The 19,485-nt window shown below is 34.8% G+C and overlaps 1 protein-coding gene across 1 annotated transcript in view; it reads left to right on the top strand.

Annotated features, from left to right (window-relative positions):
- LOC121981488 (probable methyltransferase PMT11) overlaps positions 1 to 19,485 on the top strand; it is a 36,947-nt gene that overhangs the window by 1,579 nt on the left and 15,883 nt on the right. The window contains exons 2-4 of the mRNA XM_042534032.1: positions 16,663 to 16,809; positions 16,905 to 17,175; positions 17,457 to 17,567. Coding sequence (XP_042389966.1) covers positions 16,663 to 16,809; positions 16,905 to 17,175; positions 17,457 to 17,567 — 529 coding nt within the window. The remainder of the gene's footprint in view (positions 1 to 16,662; positions 16,810 to 16,904; positions 17,176 to 17,456; positions 17,568 to 19,485) is intronic.

The raw sequence follows: 19,485 nt of genomic DNA, 5'->3' as shown, positions 1-19,485 counted from the left end.
AAGTATAATAAGGATAATTTAAATAGATTTAATTAAAGTCTACTAGAACTATCCCATTAATTTAATATATACACATATATTTCTTTTTTAAAAAATGATTTTATTTTTTTAAAAAGTTATTTAGATTAAATTTTTTATTTTTAGATAATATATTTTATTCAAATATTTTAATAATAAAACTTCCTCGGCACCCGTATTTAAAGCCGTCAATTTAGGTTAGGCCTGTTGGATTGGCTCGTCCGCCAAACAATTTAAGTAGGTTGGGTTGAAATTTTATTAATCCATTTAAAGGCGGGCCAACCTGCCTAGGTCCGTGACCCACGTGGGTTGGCTCGCGGCAAGCTTGGGTTAGCTCACGGGTTGAGGAAATGCTGAAGCAGTCACTCATGCATCTTGAACTGAGGTCCCTTAGTGCTTTTCTTGTATTTATCATAGCTAAAAGCACACTTGCTGCTCTTTTGCAGTGCATTGATGCAATTGGAGTTACTAGATTTGTTTATAATCATCTTTATGGTAAGCTTTCTTAACTTGCGTTTTCCTGAATTATAAGTGTTAAATTTATTTTGCTTCATAAATATTTTCTCTTCACTGGATGAGCAACTCACGAGCTAACCCAAGCCGCCGTGGACTTTTTATTTTATTTTATTTTATTTTTTGGTGGATATGCGGGTTGACCCGTCTAACCTGTAACCCGCCCGTCTAACCCGCAACCCGCCTTGAGTTGGGTTGGGTTGGGGATTTTTCAACCTGCCTAGATGACGGGTTGGCCGACCTCGCCTGATCGCCAACCCACCCTGCCCCACCAAATGGCCGGTCCGCCATGGGTCGACCCACCCCGCCATGAGTCGACCCACCTCGCCATGAGTCGGCCCGTCCGATAGCTCTATCCGCATTGGTGGAGTTTCGTACTTCGGGCTACCCTTTTAGTTAATATCTACGTTATATTTAAAAAATACCGAAATCATGGTATAATACAGTACCAAAACCGTATCATTTTGGCCTAGGACTGAAACCTCGATTCAGATCAAGATTTTAAACCATGGATGATATAGAGTTGATTTTGGCCAAAATGATGTAGTGTAGCAATAGATCAACAATGATGGTCAAAAAGGAAAAAGTTTCTTTCTTGTAGGAGTGAACGGTTAAGTTCTGGTATTCTTTTTAAACCTAACTGATAAGGTCCCATAGATAGCACTTGATCATGAATAAAAATCAGTAGTATGAGGACCCAATGTACTTAGAGACAAGAAGTTTCCATAGAATGTTTGACATTCACTAGAACAAGTTTGATGATACAAGCATCTTGTGATATATCCTGCAGCGTTTATAATGTTCTACATTATTCCTAAGTCAATTGCTTGGACTATAGACAATTATGAAGGGAAATCAAAGTTGGCGTGTCAACTTTCTGCATATCTTGTTCTACATTGTCTTTTAGTTACGCTACTTATTTTTAATTTTTTTTTATCACGTAGTGTCAATTAGTTTATCTTTCATGGATCTTATACTCCATTTGTTTATATGCAAGGTCATTTCACTTGTAATGTTCAAATCAACTAAATTGATTTTTGTTATTGCATCAACTAAAGTTTTCTTTTGCCTCACGCTACCCATCAAACATTCTATTCTAATTGAACCTACTCTTCAAATTGTAAAGTTTATTAATTGTCTTTACATGTGCACATAGCATTTCAACCTATTATCTCATTTTTTACATTTATTGAGCTACACATGCAATTGGATATTAGTATTTTTCAATTGACTCTTTTTAGTAACCCAATACATCCATCTTACCTTTATTCTTTTAAATAGTTATTAAAAATATTTTTTCTTCTTTTCTCAAATATCATTTTAATTCTAAAAATAACTAACTAAAATATTTCTTGTCTCCAAATTCTTTTGAATTTCAGTAGATCCACACTTGTATATTTTCTTACAACTTCTTTAATCCCATTTGGTGTAATAATTCAAACATATTTATGATTCCTAAATTTTTCATAATATATCTTTAAAATCAAAATTTCAATAGAGTGCTTGCTATATATTTTATAAAATGAAATTTCCACCTTCCCTTAATTGTATTATTAACAACCACAAGAACATTTTGGTTTTCATCCTTTTTACCTTTACAATTACATCATCTATCTCTCTAGTTTCAAGATTATCTCAAAAATTATGATATTCTTTGAACTTTGTTATCCTTATAATTTGTCGCTTCATTATTAGCTAATTTACACCTATTCAATTTCTTTCCATTTTTATAATTTGCACATTATTAAACTATATCTTAAACTAATAAACTCGGCCCATGGTGAATAAACTTCGTCATAGCTGGTCTCAAGCTTGTATACAGGAGGAGGGTTGCCTTAGGTTGTCAATCAATATTAAAAACATAAGCAATCGTTATGTATGAATTTATTAAATTATTGAGCTAATGCTTGGTTGTTCCCGAAGGGAATGCGTTGCAAGATACAACTAGAATATCTTAGCACGGACCTCTACATCTCTGTAAGAATTGGATGTTGTTTTGAATATGCAAGAGTTTTCACACCTTATGTTTGTTTAGAACATATATTTGATAAGAACAAATATTATAAGAATATCAATTGTCTTATATTTGGAATATAAAATATAGGAATACTCATCGACAAAGCAATGAAGGTAATAGATATGATAATTAGGAGAAGAAAAAATGATTGTTGTAGATAGTTCATTAAAAGATGAAGTAATAGATGTAGTTAGGAAGGGAGATAGGATTAAAACTCTTAATATACTGGTAGTATCATCTCTAGGTTATGTGAAGGGAAGTAAATCACGGGGTCAGTTTATAGCCGACCGCCAAGTGGCTAGGGAGTGGGAGGAATTTTTTCTCGAGGGTATGCGCCCGCCGAGAATTGATTCCTATCCCATTGTAGCAAATTAGCCAACTTCTAGCCAACTAAGCACTCCCGTGGGGACAATCTAATTTATATATATGCACCTTAAGTGGGATTAGATGAAGATACCAAATATAAGTTTCGGGAAGACTTATATGAGATAGTATAAAAAATTCCGATAAATGAGATGATTTTAATTGGAGGAGATCTAAATGAGTATTTAGAGTAAGAAATGAGGAATACGATAGGGTGTAAGAGGGTTATGGTCTGGGAACAATAAATGAAGAAAAAACTATATTGAATTTTAAGATAACATATGAATTTGTAATAGCCAATATGTTTATCAAGAAGAGAGAACACCTAGTTACTTTTAAAAGTAGGAATAATAAGTCATAAATTGACTTTCTTACGATGAGAAAGTGAATAGAAAATTTTGTAAAGATTATAAGGTCATCCCCAGAGAAAATTTAACCACCCAACATAGGTTAGTAGTTTTAGATAAGTGCTTTAATATCTACAAAAGAAAAATATTTATAGTTTCTAGGATAATTGATGGAAGTTAAAAGGATGGGAAACAAAGTATTTTTAAGGAGAGGGTAGGAGCACAAGTATTAAGAGAAATATTTGACGACTCGAATATGACATGAGATAAGATGAGGTTAAATTTGAAAATAGTGGCCAAGAGCACACTTGGTGAGTCAAGATGATGGGCACTAACAAATAAAGAATCTTGGTGGTAGAATGAGGAAGTACAGGGGAAATTAAATAAAAAGAATAAGCTATAAGTTAGTGTAGAATGCTTGTATCGACAACTTGATACAAAAGAAAGGAAATGAGGCATCTATAAAATAGTTTAAGTGAGAGAAAGGAAAATAAAGGATCCTACCTAAATAAGATGTATTAATAGGGTACTAGTGAAGGATGAGAGAATAAAAGAATGATGGAAGAAGTATTTTCATCAACTATTTAATGAAGGGTTAGGTGACTAACTTAGTTTAATAAATTTAAGTAGTTAGAGGAGTATAAAAATTTAAATTTTTATTATAGAATTCAAATTCCAAAGGTAGATTAGACGTTAAATGGGTTGAAAAATAGAAAATCAATTAGACATATTTCAATAGAGGTATGGAAGTACCTAGGAGGTAGGGTATTGAATTGTAGGTACCTCGAGGTAGTTTTGATGTGGTCAATCGGGTTAAGTTAGGCTTGTGTGTGTTTGATACCTTATGTTTAAGTATGCAGGAACTTAGGAGTACAAGAAGTCGAGCGAAAGACGCAACTAGTAAGAATGATGGCATGAGAGAGAGTTGACGGACTCGGTGTGCCCGAGAGACGAGGAGCTGCGGAAGAGTCCGTCAGAGAAAGAGGCGTGCGACATTTCCGAGGGACGAGAAGCCGGAGCAGAAGCTTGCTCGAGGAGAAAGCTGGAAAATGGGTTCAGGTGAATCATATTCCTGATGGCCAAAATCACCCAAGCGAACGATGTTAGAATGAAGGAGAAACGGGCAGTCAACTGTTCGAGCGCCTGGACTAAGTCTAGGCACTCGGATCCCCAAGCAACCCATGGGCACCTCCTCGACATGGGGATGTGTCAGCCACATCCAAGCGCCCGGACTAGGATAAGATTTCCCAGTTCGAGCCGTTGCTAACCGTTGCGACCTAAACAAAATTTTATCCGCACCCAAGCACCCGGAGCTGCCACATCAGCAAACGGTTAGATTCGACCTAAATAGAGCCTTGGTAAATCACTTGTACACGAATTCATTTTCTTTTATGTTCTACTACTTTGTGAGCTGTCAACGCTATAAGAGGCTACTCCGCTCTAAGGAGAATTCTAGTGAGCTTTTCATAGTCTTGGATTAACAATCCTCTAATTGCAAACCAAGTAAATTCTGTGCCTTTTTCTTTTATCAATTAGTTTATTAATTCTTTTATATACAAGTGTTTCTCTAACTTAGTTTCAAAAGATCGAAAAATGTTTGATTTTATTTTATAGGGAAATTCATCCCCTCTTACCGGCCACACCATAAAGGGACCTACAAGTGGTATTAGAGCAATGCTCGCTTCAGAAGGACTAACTGTCATCCGAATTAAAAGAAATGGTCGGATCCAACATCTATCCGTCGAAATTTGAGGGAGACTTTGTAACGTGGAAAAAGCGCATGGAGATATTCTTCAAGACCGATTTTGAAATTTTGTTAATTATAAAATACGGTTTTGTAGCATCTAAGGATCAACAAGGAGTCGACAAAGAAGAGTACATGTGGATAAAGAAGGAACAAGCCGATTTCGTAGCTAATGGAAAAGCAGAGTTCCATCTGCTTAGTGTTCTTTCGCCCCAGGAGTTCAGTTGGATCGAAAGCTACGACTCTGCCAAAGATGAATGGGAAAAATTCTTAGAGCTTCACGAGGGTACTTTGGAAGCCAAATTAGCAAAGCAGGACATCCTCTGAAGCCAACTGACGAATCTCCAGATGAACAAGGGAGAAAAGGTAGCCCAACTCCATGCGAAGATCAAAGATCTGATCACCCAGCTCAACAACCTCGGAGAAAAGGTAACAAATCGTAACTCTTTAAGATACACACTTGACGCTTTTCCGATAACTCAAGAGTGGTCAGTCTTAGTAGATGTTTACTACATCTCTAAGGACCTCAAGGTAAGTACGCTTGAAAACTTATTTTCTACTTTTTGAACTTCACGAGTCTCGTTGTGTAGATACTCAGGACTTAGAAAAATCAAACAACATTGCCCTAAAAGTTAAGAAGGAAAAATCATATGCCAACACTTCCCTCGACGATGACGAAACAATATTTATGGTAAGGAAATTTAAGAAATTTTTTAGATCTAATAAATTTAATCAAGTGCAAGCCAAGAAAAGAAGAGTAAGGAAGATAAAATGCTACAACTGCAATAAAGAGGGGTACATCAAGGATGACTGCCCAAAGCTGAAAAAGAAGGACAACAAGAAAGGACAAGCACAACAAAGCAAAAATCTGGAAGGCGACTTGGGATGAGTCGCCTTCAGAATCTGATTTGGAGGAGTACGCGGGACTTGCACTGATGGTAATTCATCAGGAGGAGAGCATAGATGAAGGGGGAGGGCAGGGATCCTCTGGTCCAAAATTTCTGGACCAGTCCTGATCCACTACCTATTCATTGGTTGGATGGACTGGATCCCACTTGTTTAACATGCAGGTTCCAACCCATCCAACCAATGAATGGGCAGAGCCTCTTCTGGTCCAGAAAATTCTGGACTAGAGGATCTGGCCTCGAAGGGGGAGGCTTCTCAGAAGAAAGCTGAAGCGAGGAGGAAGAAACAAACTTCAGAGCGAATCTGGTAAGTGAGGTATGCTTACTACCTCCTGACCAATTATATTCAGGTATTAAATCCATGACTAGATCATTATATAAGATTAAGTCTAAAAATAATAATTTGAAAAAGAAAATTTTAGAATTGAAATCAATTTTAGTAAATACATATCCTTTAGAAATGTATGATAAAACTAAAAGATGAAAATGAAAAATTGAAGGACCAAATTGAAAAATTAAAAAATTCTGCATGTGTTAATCGTAATACTTCAAGAAATTATAGAAACCTAAATTGGTACCTTAAATATCATAAGAGTCAAATTAGAAAAATATCGTAAAAATATATTCCAAAGAAATTTCTTATCAATCTTGTAGATAAAAATTTATTTTGGGTCCCAAAATCTTGCTTAGTATAAATAAATTATTATGCAAGCTTTATGTTTAGGAATATTAATTTTATTTGCAAAATTAAGTTCGTATGCTTACTGTTTATATTTATTGCTGAAATTTTTTCCTCTTACTAGAACAAATAACCTTTTAGTATTAAATTTTTTTAGAATTTTTTTCGATTAAAAAATTTTTGTTTATGAATTTTTGATTGGAAAATCATAATTTAAAATTTAATTTTTTTCGGATATATATTTTGAAAAACCTGATTTTTCGGGGAATTACTGTTATATTTTGAATAAAAAGAAAAATCATCCTTATTTTTAGGTTAATAAAATATTCATTTTCGAAAAGAATCACGTCTGTTTAAAATATTTTTTGTACAATCTTTTGTTCGAAATTCTTATCCAAATTTTTTATAGTGATACAACCATTGAATTTTTGTTTGAAAATAATTTTTGTAAGTTTTTTGATAAATAATGTATTTTCTATGGATTATTTACCGAAAACCTTATTTTTAAAACTAAAATGTATTGAAAACTTATTTTTGAAAAATTTATTTTTCATTAGTTATACATTCTGTTCTCGATACTTAGAAATATTTGGGAGATTTGTTTGAATAAAAATCTATTTTTGAAATTTATCTTGGAAAAACTATATTTTTGTACAAAGTAATTTTTTTTTGCTAAATATTTAAAAATTTTTAGTGAAAATTTTTCGTATATTCATATACTACTGTTGAACTTTAAGAAATTTTTTTTCAAAGTGTTAAACTTATTTTTAAATTAAAATTGCAAGTGTGGTTATTAAATCTTGAAAATTCAGATTTTTAGAAAAATATTTTGTAAATTTTTTTTTACTTTAAATTCTGTTTCCTTAACTCATAGAAAAAGTTTCAAATTTTTATCTAACTTTGTTTTTTCTTGACTTTATTTTTTTTATGTGTGAAAGGAGGAGAATGAGAGATGAAAGCTTAAATCTAGGGAGAGGTTATATTTGTAATTTTATAGTTTGCAAAATTTCAGTTTTAATTGTCATTTTATTAATTCTATGTTTTTATCCTGACTCTAACTCGAGTTGATGCACATCAAAAATGGGAAGATTGTAGGTACCCGAGGTAGTTTTGATGTGGTCAACCGAGTTAAGTTAGGTCCTGTGTATGCTTGATATCTTGTGTCTAAGTATGTAGGAATTTAGGAACACAAGAAGTCGAGCGAAAAACGCAGCTAGTGAGAATGATGACACGAGAGAGAGTCGATGGACTTGGCGTGCCCGAGGGACGAGGAGCTGCAGAAGAATACACTGGCGGACGAGAAAGAGGCGCGCGGCATTTCCGAGGGACGAGAAGCCTGAGCGGAAGCTTACTCGAGGAGAATACCAGAAAATGGGTTTGGATGAACCCTATTCCGGATGGCCGAAATCACCCAAGCGAACGGAGTCGGAACGGAGAAATCAAACAGTCAACATAGTGTTGACTGTCTGGGCGCCCAGACCATCTAGGCGCTCGGAACCCCCGGGATAGCCCAGGGGTGCCTCCTAGATGCGAGGACACGTGCCAGCCGCGTTCGGGCGCTTGAACCAGTCAGGTGCCCGGACCGGTCCAGGCTCTTTGAGCCGTTGCAACGCGGATAAAGTTTTATCTACACCCAGGCGCTCGGAGCCCTTTTAGGCACTCGGAGTTGCCACATCCAGCAGGCTATAAATTGTATTAGTAGTTCAGATAATCATGTACACGAATTCATTGTCTTTTCATGTCTTTTCTATTTTACTACTTTGTGAGTTGTCAACTCTGTAAGAGACTATAAATAGACCTATTACATTCTGTGATAGTCAATGGTATACTTGAGAGAGTTTGGACTACTTTTGTCAACTAAGGGAGTTTGATGCTTCAATTTTCCAGCAACTAAGGGAGTACTGCAAATCACACAAAAAAACAAAACTTAATTAGATCAACCATTAATGTCACAGCCAATGAGAATCATGATTCAAATATAGACTAAGCGTTAATTCCATAACACGTTTTAAACCAACCAAGAGATGATAAATAGGGTAATGACATTTTCAATTTTCACAAAAGAATTCCACAGGAGTCATATGTTCAAGATCACATTGTGTGGGGAGCTTTGTCCCTAATGACCAAGAACTTATTATTTACAACCTGAAGAAGATCAACAAGTAAATGCACTTCTAAATCAGATAAAATATTTAAAACATACCATTGATTATTAATGTGATTCATTTATCCATTTATGTTGTTGATGAAGATGAGTCCAATACAATTTTTGAGACTTCTAAAAAAAATAATGACATATAAGTCAAATAAATTAGTACTTTATAACAGTAAAGAAAAATCTAACTATATTTTTCTTAAATAGAAAAACTTATTGTCCACATCCTTTAAAATTTCTTCAACATTAATTGGCTCCAAACGTAAATGAAGCCAATCTTGAGTACAAATTAGGCTTTTTACTACCCTAGGAGCCAATGAACTCCTGAAACAATCAAGTACCAGATTCTGAAACAACTATTGATATTAGAATGACTAACACATCACGAGTAAGTATAGAAAATCTATTTTTCTTTCACCGTTCCAAAATGTCAAAAGTGTCACAATACTACTCAACCATTTCATTAAGATACTTGTCTAGTTTCGACATATTACCTTCACCAAAAATTTATGCCTTTTGCTTCTTGTACTTTGTAAGGATTGATTGTCTATTCAAATCCATTTGACTCACATTTTTTGGCTCAATGTCATTGTCACCATTCTAGAATAGATGACACTTTCCATATACTACCTTGAGACTCTATTTTCAGACTCTATTTTCTCCTTATAATTCTTATACAAAGCAAGCAAAGTCTCCTTTATTATTTTTCTTACCATTGCACCCTTTTCATCTCTATACAATTTGACCAACCTAAATTCTATGAAATCAAATTTATGCCCTACACAGTATTGTAAATGGTGCTAGGTGGTGGCGGGGCAGGCGATGACTGCCTATCGCCTCAACCGCTTAGGTAGTGCCTAGGCGGTTGAATTTTCTTTACTATTTGTTATATATAATATTATAAATAGTCATGCTTATATTTACTATTAATAAAATATATTAATTAAAAATAAAAAATTTAATATAAATATTTAAAAATAAAAAATTTAAAAACTTAATATATATATATATATATATATATATATAATGAGATAATTTTATTAGACTTTAATTAAGTCTATTTAAATTATCCCAATTATAGTTAAGAGTTGATTAAAATTATTAACCTAAAGATTAATTAAACTGTAGTACCTTTTTTTTGGTCGGACGACGAGTCTTATGCGCCGCTAGGATTGCATGACGTGCTCGGACGCGTCGCCGGGCCCGGGCGACGCATCCAACCCATTGTTGGGCTCGGATGACCTGTCCAAGCTCATGCAATGCATCCGAACTCGTCTTCGGGCCCAGGCGATGCGTCCGGACGCGCCACGGTGGTGAAACAGCAGCGGCGGCGGCGGCAGTTCTAGGCGCGGCTGTGGCGGAAGGAGGTGAGTTATCGCCTAAAGCACCACCTTTGCATGAGGTGGTGTAGTTGATGCACGCCTCCGGCCTAGGCGGTGCCTAAGCGGCCGTCTCGGACGCCATGTAAAACATTGGCCTTACATCAAGCACCACCACAATATAAAACAAGTTATTTATCTTCTCAAGATCTCCCCAATGCCTGTCATTTTTTTTTTTCTTCTCATGAAACCACATCAAGATCATTACTTTTCTGATACTCCTTCAATATAGAGTATGAATAGAACTAATCTTGAGTGCAAAAGTAATGGAAGTGACATACAAGAAACTTGAAACTTTTAATGTTAGTTCATAAAAAGCCTACAATAAAGATGTGAAAAGTCTAAGATTATTCTAATTTGCACTTGTTGGCCTCCCATCAAAGGTTTTCATTTCTCTTTGAGGGTTACCATAGTATCGACTCTCCATCATCATTCACAACATGTCATTCTTTATAGTGAAGTTCTAATTTAAAACATGGATTTTGTTCATCAAACCTATCAAAAGCTCTATCAAATTTTTGAGCTACATTTAACATTAAGAAAGTTGAGTTTCATCTACTTGATACATATAAACATAAGGAATTCTTACTTTGAATTTTTTTCAATCGTTGCACATTCCTGAACTTCCTTAATCTGGATGGGAGTTGCTTAACATATTTAATCGCATTTCTAACCTTCATTATAGATTCATTATATCTTTTAAGCCATCAACCACAATCAACATTCATATTTTCCCACTAGAGATTGCACATGTTTTTGTTCCCACTAGAAATTGTGGTATGGAACAACTATTATCAACATTCATACTTGATATATTTTCTTGCATTGACATCTACAAGAAGTAAAATTGTATGATTTTTATCAAAATATATACATAAAGATGGATTAATTAAATGCAGACATCTAGAAAGGATGAACAAATGATCATGCTCCTTGCTCTATTGCTTAGAACTTTATAATCATAGTCATAGATAAAATGCTACCGATGGTAGAGTTCATGGATGGAATGTAACAAGAAACAAAATTAAAAAGATTTTAATAAACTTTAGCAACATAAAAGCTTAATTTTCTTTTTCTCATCCAAAAATATTTCAATCAAGAAGTGATAAACAGACGGATATTGAAATATCAAAAAATAATTATTAAATGGTAAAAAGGTTGTGTTAAATCTAGATTATGGAGAAGAACAATAGGAAATAAAGAATATAAAGTAAGTTAATTTAATTAATTTATATTAAAACTATCATAACAAAATTAAAAATTTTCTTTATTTGTTTAACCTTAATTCTCTAAACAAAAAGAGCACAAGCTATTTTTGAGAGGAGGAATAGAGAAGCATACAACACATGGTCTCTTAATGATAATTTATAATACTGAATCCAAAAATAAAAAATAAGTGGAAAACTTTCGCAAATAAACATGAGGAAAAAAGAGAATCAACATAAAACCCATTGATTTTTCAATAGTTGAGAATAAGATTTACCTCTCACAAGTATCAATTTCTCGTCGGTTGGTGTTGGTTTTCTTCGATTCAAAAGCTAGGGCAACTAGGATTGGGAAGAGAACAATATAAAAATGAGACTTTTTAGGACCGACTTTAGTGACATGACTCGACCTTCTGTTCGACGACAACAGCGAGGGGGAGGATGAGCTGGAGATGAAGGTGGGTGTAGGTGACACTAGTGGATACCTTTCTGATGAAAATCCTGCTTGGAGTCGGCGAGGGGTTCGAGTGGGAGGAGATAGGGCGAGGCGGAGAGGGGGTTTGAGTTGGAGGAGATAGGGCGAGGTGGTGGGGTTGTGCTAGGATTCAATTGGTTAGGCCCATTAAACTTGGTTTATTTTTAAGGCCTTAAATTCTTTTTTAAATAAAACTTGATCAGTTTCATTGAATTATGAAATTCATAATCGAAATCAATATTTTTTTTAAAAAACAATGAACTTCCAAATTGACCAAACCGAAGTTCAGAATTAATTCGGTTCGATTGGTTATTTTGGTTGAATTAAAATTTTGCTTACCCCTAGATAAACTCATTGGACCAATGCAAGACATTTTTCCATGGTGCATGTTGTTTGCAGATGATATTGTTTGGTCTATGTGACATGTGAAGGAGGAAATACTAAGCTTAAATCTTTGTGGGACATGGGAAGTTAAAGATTTTAGGCTTAGTTTTTATACAAAATATATGAAATTTTAGTTTATTAATAGTAGACATAGTAAATAATTGTTAAGATGTGAGCTGGCGAGTTAACTATAATTGAAAGTTTTAAATATCTAGGATTCTTTTTACAAAAGGATGGAGAGATTTATAGAAATGTTTTACATATGATACACGTAGGATGCTTGAAATAGAGGAGAGCATTAGGTCTTCTTTGTGATCGTAAGGTGCCTCTAAAGTTTAAAGGGAAGTTTTATGAGACACTGGTTAAATCAGCTTTGTTATATGGAGTTGAATGTTGGGTTATGAAGGGAGCACATGAGAAGAAGATGAGAGACGCAGAGATTGGTGAATATACGAGCATACGAGGATGAACAAGATAAGATATGAGAATATTAGAGAGAAAGTTGGGTTTTCACCTATTGAGGGAAAACACCGAGAGACACATTTAAGATGCTATGAGCATGTGCTTAAGAGACCAATAAATTCCCTAGTTTGGCGATGTAAGATTGTGACAAATATGCACATTGAGCAAGGAAGAGGGAACCAAAGAAAACATGATTAGCAATGATAAAACATGATAAAGTTCATTTAAATATAGATGATGATATAGTAGAGGATCAAGTCCAATGGCGTAGGAGGATAAAAGCTTTGTTGTTGTATCTTCTTTACACTAATACATTTTGTGCTTCCTCACACTACCACTATATATATTAACTTCGACATTTAGACTCTTCAAGAATTGATATGCAATTGTCAAAGACCACTCATCGATGTTTACAAACCATTTATTCCAAAAAAAATTTCATTCTACTTTGGAAAGTCTTCATTGTCATCAAAATTTCACCATTTAGTTGTTGTAAGATTACCCTTCAATTTAATTTTGAAGCCCCATATTTAGTGATGTTAATTAGTTAATCATTCACTAGATATTACTTTTTATGATTCTTATACACAATTTAATCTACTTTCCTGGTAAAGGAAATATCTATATTGCTATAACTATCATCACTCTTAAAAGTTTTATATAGTTCCTCTTGAAACACGTATTAAATCATACGATGATAAGATGCCGCAAAATTGAATATAATACCTTTATTTTTTTCTCCAAATCAAGAATCTTTGTGTACACCTCTATATTCTCCAAATATTTCTCACATGCTTATTTATATCTTGTTTAAGTACATCTTGTTCACTCATTGCAGCAAAAGGTAATAACCCTTACCCCGGGGCCCCTCTAGGACTGTCCTATGCAATTTGGAAGGGAGGTAAATCACAGGGGTTTCGCTAAGCATAGTGACCCTTTGCATGAGAGTTAGGTGATCCACAATGCATTTTGCACATATTGGGAATCAACCCCATGACCTATTGCAGCAACACTACATGCAAGTACCAACTGTGCTACCCCGTGGGGGCTACATCTTGTTCACTCATAGATATATTGTGAGTAATCGCATCTAGGTTCTAGTAAAATTCATTTATGGTTTGATCCTTCAATTGTACTAAATCATAACCATTTAAAACATTCAATATCTCATTTTCTTAAAATAACTAGCAACATAGCTCTCTTTAATTTTCTTAACTTCTACGACCTTATCCTTACGATTTTTATCTAATATCTAACCTCATATCTACTCCTCAATTTAATTCTTTTATATATCATATTTTAAAACATCTATATTCTAGTCTTTTTGCTAACTCATCTTATTTCTTAAAAGTATCTTATGTTTACTTTTCTCTAAATCATTTTACCTATCAATTCTATTCCTCTCTCATACTGGGTTCAATCCCATATTATACATCTAAGTATGGGTTTTATCATAAGTTCTATACATAGCATAAGTCCTTAAACAAAATAAATCATTACAATATTTTCCCTTCTCTAAACATTAAATAGTATCAAAACCCCCTTTTTGAGTCAGTTTTTTTTAGTTATTCTCTTTCAGAGAGGCTCTGACCTTCCTTTATCACCTACCTATTTCTCCACGTGTTCTGCATTCTCTCTCCAAATCCATTTTCTCCTCAATCGAATGATACCTAGTACCTTTGATGTCTTTCTTTTCCTGTACAGAAGCTAGGCTGCGGCACCACACATTCACCTGTATGCCTTCACAATGAGCTCGTGAGCCATTGCAGCTGCTTGTCCATACATCATTGTCCTCACATGACAGCGAGCAGTGCATCTCCACAGTCCTTTACCTTTTCTGTTCACTGCTATGTGATGCACGCGTCTCACTGATCTCATTAAGCACCTTCATGTCATGGATGCCTCTATTTACAAGCTAAAACCATGGATTGAGCTTTCGGCTTGCATGCCCACTTTGGCATGCAGTTTCCCTTTTGCCCAACTCAGCTGGCTTGCAGTCCTCTAGATTAATTGGACTCTTGCTTCCTCCGCAGAACTCCATAGCATTTCTAGCTCCGAATTAATGCAATGGATCATCTTGGTGCTAAGTGTTCCTGGTTCTCTTCCAATCTCCGGTAAGACTACCTTTCTAATCTGTGTTAAATTGGCTTCACTGGGCCAACCTTCCACATTGGATAGTTCTCAGATGGTTTTCATTGTTAATCACCAGATCCAATGGATCCATACTTCTCGCCACTTAGGTCCATAGCTTTGATAATGCTGCTCCTTCCTTTCTTCTTTGCTTCCTTCAACTTCTCATAACTTTTCTCTTAATTTCTTGTCGTCCTTCAGAAATTCACTCTTTCTATTTGCTTAGTGCATTTGCACCCCTTGAGCTAGTGATGACTTTTGTTTTTGTTTTGCTACATCCAACAAATGATTGAGCTATGTTTTTTTTGTTTAATCTCCAATGAAGAGTTAAAACAAATTAAATGTCCTGTTCTGATTTTGCAATATCCAAGAAAGGACCAAGTTGTGTAATTTATCTCTAGTGTAGACGTAAATAGAGAAAATATCGAAATCTTATTTTGATTCTTCTAGTAAAGGGTCAAGATGTGCTCTATTGTTCTTTAAGGACCGTTGAGTGCATTCCTTTTCGTGATGCTATATGCACCACTTTAGTAAGATGTTACTTGAGAGAATTAGTTCTTGCGGACTCTTGTTGTTCTTGTTTCATTTTTTTCTCTCTCTATTCATCTCTTCATCTGAGGTTGAAGGGACGATGTACCATTAAACTGCATCGTCTATTATCTATTTTCAGAGTTTTTTTTACTTGTTCTTTCATTTTTGTGATCACTTCTTAGTCTGCATTGGCTAGTTTATATTTGCTTATAAGCGATTTGTTAGGTTATCTAAAATAATTTGACTTACTATCTATGCATTATTATGAGGGGAGTGGTAAAAAGTTATTAGGTACGTGTAATAGGCTTAGTCTAGAGTGGCAATGGACCCACTTGGTCTCACCTAGACTATAATTTCCTTAAATACCTTTTCTAAAAAGGTGTAGAAGTTTTAAATTTTCTTATAAATACCTTTCCACCCCACACCTCGTTCCTCATCCAAGCACAATCTCATACTCATCTCAAGCTCTCAATTTTCTTTTTCATTTCTTATTCTCTCATAAGCTCTTTCTCTATTCTCTCAAACAATTTATATTTTAGTTCTTGTCTTTTTTTCTTTAATTTTTTTCAAGTTCTTTTGATAAGCTTAATAATAAAATGATATTCTATTCTATTCTCTCTGTATATACATATTATTTTTTAAAACTTTTTTTAGGTTTGTTTTAAAAATCTTAATCAATTATTTTTATTTGTGTGGCTGGCCGGATTCAATCAGGCTCGTGTCTATGTTGGGTTAGGGTTGGGATTTACTTTCTTAGTTCTCCATTCAACATGACTTGGCATAGGCTAGGTTGGGACCAACATGGATCAATTGGGCCATCTTCTTAGGCTTGGGCCATTCTTATTGACAAACCTAGCTTTTTCCCATATTGATACCTTAGATTAGGGTTTACCTTGAGCTCTACAAATACTAAATAAGTGATTCGTAAGAAAAAATGAATTTAATAATTTCCCTTTCCCTAAATGTAACACACCAAAAGTTCTTTAGTTATAAGTTGCTAACCTTATTCTTTAATTATGATTAGCTTCTTTAAACACATTAGCCCATAACAATGGAAGCACCCTTTGTTTTATTGCATCACATCCAAGCCTTGATGTTATGGATTACTTTTAGGGAGCCTCCTAACCTATCCTTTGCATATTGAGATACTAGGATGGTTAGGATACATCTGGCAATTATATTTTTTTGGATAAGTAAAAGTTGTATACCATGCGACAATCTTGCAATTATAGGTGACAATCTAGCTTTATGTCAAATATGGTTAAGATCCATTCTCGTGCGGCTTTAGGAGTTGGGAATGACCTTGGTGGTTTTGTTACGCTACTGATGTTTTCCTGAAATTTGCACTGTCTCAGGTATGGTTCAGCAATGTACCCCACACACGTCTGGTTGAAGATAAAGGACAAAATTGGATCTCTAGGGACCATGATAAGTTCAAATTCCCAGATGATGGCACTCGATTTATCCATGGAGCAAATCAGTACCTAGATCAGATTTCCCAGGTACTGATACTCATCATCCTATGTGTGGTTTTAATTTATCCTCTCTGTTTAGATAATATCTAGAAAGACAATGCTTATTTCTTTGTAAACTTTAGATGGTTCCAGAAATTGCATTTGGGAATCGTACAAGAGTTGTTCTTGATGTTGGATGTGGTGTAGCTAGCTTTGGTGCTTTTCTATTTTCACGAAATGTGATCACCATGTCAATAGCCCCAAAAGATGTCCATGAAAATCAGATTCAATTGGCTCTTGAACGTGGAGTACCTGCAATGGTTGCATCTTTTACAACTCAGCGCTTGCCATATCCAAACCAGGCATTTGATCTAATTCATTGTTCAAGATGCAGAATAAACTGGACCCGCAATGGTAAGTAGTTTTGCAGTTTATTCAGACATCCCTGACTCTCATTTTTTCATGATGAATAATTTATCTAGAAATTGCTATCATTTAACCACTATGTTTTTTCACCCGAACCATCTTTCCTATTTTTTTCCTCACTTTTTCTGGTCAATTTTTTTGTAGTAGCTATGTTATTTCCAGTATGAAAGTCTGGAATTCTTGTTGTGTAATACTTGAATGAGTTTTTCGTAGCTCTTCTGTTTCAATCATACTGATGTGCTAATCAATTTATTTACAAAATGGTTAAGATGGGATTCTGCTTCTTGAGGTCAACAGATTGCTCAGAGCTGGAGGTTATTTTGTTTGGGCAGCACAACCTGCTGATAAACATGAGGAAGCTCAACAAGAGGCATGGAAAGGTCTGTCCTAATGCTATAATTGACCTGAAAATTTCATTAATTATTTTCCACATCAAATTCAAATTATAGTTGGCTTAATTGTATCTAATTTTTATACATCATTACAAATATATAATTATATGGCAGATAACAAGTGGAATCAACTATTAATTTCATTCTTTTAATCATCCTAATAGATTTATGCTTAACCCCAATTTTATTTAGCAGTATCTTATTTTGAAAATTTTCCCTTTAAAAACAACATATTTAATTAATCTTGTAATTATAATTTGTTAACTTTAATTATGCTCAAAGAAAATATCAAAATTTAAATAAAATCAATGAGGAAAAGCCACCTCAATTGAAAAACCTTTTCAACTGGGACAATAAGTGCTTATTTAGTCGGGACGACAACAACTTCCAACAAGGGTTGCAATTGCTTCCACCAAAAAGAGAGATAGTGGTGGTTGCTTCCAATAGGGACGATGACCGCTGCTAGGTGAAATCGCGAGAAAGGGAGGGAGAAAAGTCTGACACATTGGAAAAGAAAAACACCTTAAATCAAACCCTAACCCTAAACTCTTTATTAAAAGGGCAGCCCGGTGCACGAAACTTCCGCCATGCGAGGTCCCGGGGAAGGATCCATTGTACGCAGCCTTACCCTGCTTTTTGCAAGAGGTTGTTTCCAGAATTTGAACCCGTGACCTTTTGGTCACATGGCAACAACTTTACCGTTGCGCCAAGGCTCCCTTCAAACTCTAAATTCTTTAAATATATATAATCATTCATATAAACTAAGAACCATGTGAACCAAGAATATAATTGAACAAACCTAAATTTTTTATTTTGGTCTTGGAAACCCTAAATCATGTGAACAAAGAATATGATTAAACCAAACCCAAATCTTCTAGTTTAGCCATGGAAACCCTAAACCATGTGAACTAAGAATACAATTGAACCAAACCCAAATTTTCTAATTTTTGATTCGACCTTAACTTATCCAAACCAACCCAAATAATTTAGTTTGGTGCAACTTATCCAATTTAATTCAAATTCAAGCCCGGTTCGATTACAAACAAGATTTAATATTTTCTAATGTTTGATTTTTTTTTTTAGATATAGTATATAATCCATTGGTGAATCACTCCCGAAATCACTACTATCCGTTTCTCCTCTTTTGATACCTTTTAGAGGCAAAGAAACGTGCTACAATAACACAATAACTTATTCTTACAAAACACAAGAGATACAAAGAAATACAAGCAAATAAAAAAAGGATAGCCCATGCGCGAAGCTCCCACCAATGGGGGTTGCCGGGGAAGTAAATATAACAATAATACTAAGTAAATATAAATGCACTAAAGAATATCTTTGGTTGCTTTGCTTGCTCTCTTAAGGCAATGCTACAACATTTGCTTAAGAACCTCGCGAATAGATCACCACAAAACTCTTTTTTATAGGTTTTTTTTATTGTGACTTGAATTCGCCAATTGTCGCTCCATTGTAATTATCCATAAATTGATCGTTGTCGAAGTTTTATTCATATCATGAGTTATTAATAGGTTTAACGACTTTGGTCAACTACCAATGCACCAATTGACTACCAATCTCTCTATTTCTTTTGTTGCGACCGAAGGATATTCACATATCTCTACAATAACATGATATTGTCCACGCAACCAAAAGATGCTGGGCTTCTGGGCTAGCCGCCGTACGTGCTTTTCGATTTACCCTGGTGGCTAGTGGAAAACTTCCGTGGGACCAGACCGGTCACCCTAGGGATAGTCAATGAGGCCAACTGCCAACTGGGTTTATCGTTGGGCTCTACCCAAAAGGCCTCATGCCAATGGAGATATCTTACATTCTTTTAAACCTATGATTTTTTTCCATATCTTTTCAATATGGGACTTTGATTGTATCTCAAAAATTATCCCCTCAA

This window comes from Zingiber officinale, chromosome 5A (genome assembly GCF_018446385.1).
Source record: "Zingiber officinale cultivar Zhangliang chromosome 5A, Zo_v1.1, whole genome shotgun sequence".
Taxonomy (NCBI): Eukaryota; Viridiplantae; Streptophyta; class Magnoliopsida; order Zingiberales; family Zingiberaceae; genus Zingiber; species Zingiber officinale.
The sequence above is the reverse complement of the archived record's forward strand: the minus strand, read 5'-3'. Positions and strand labels throughout refer to the sequence as shown.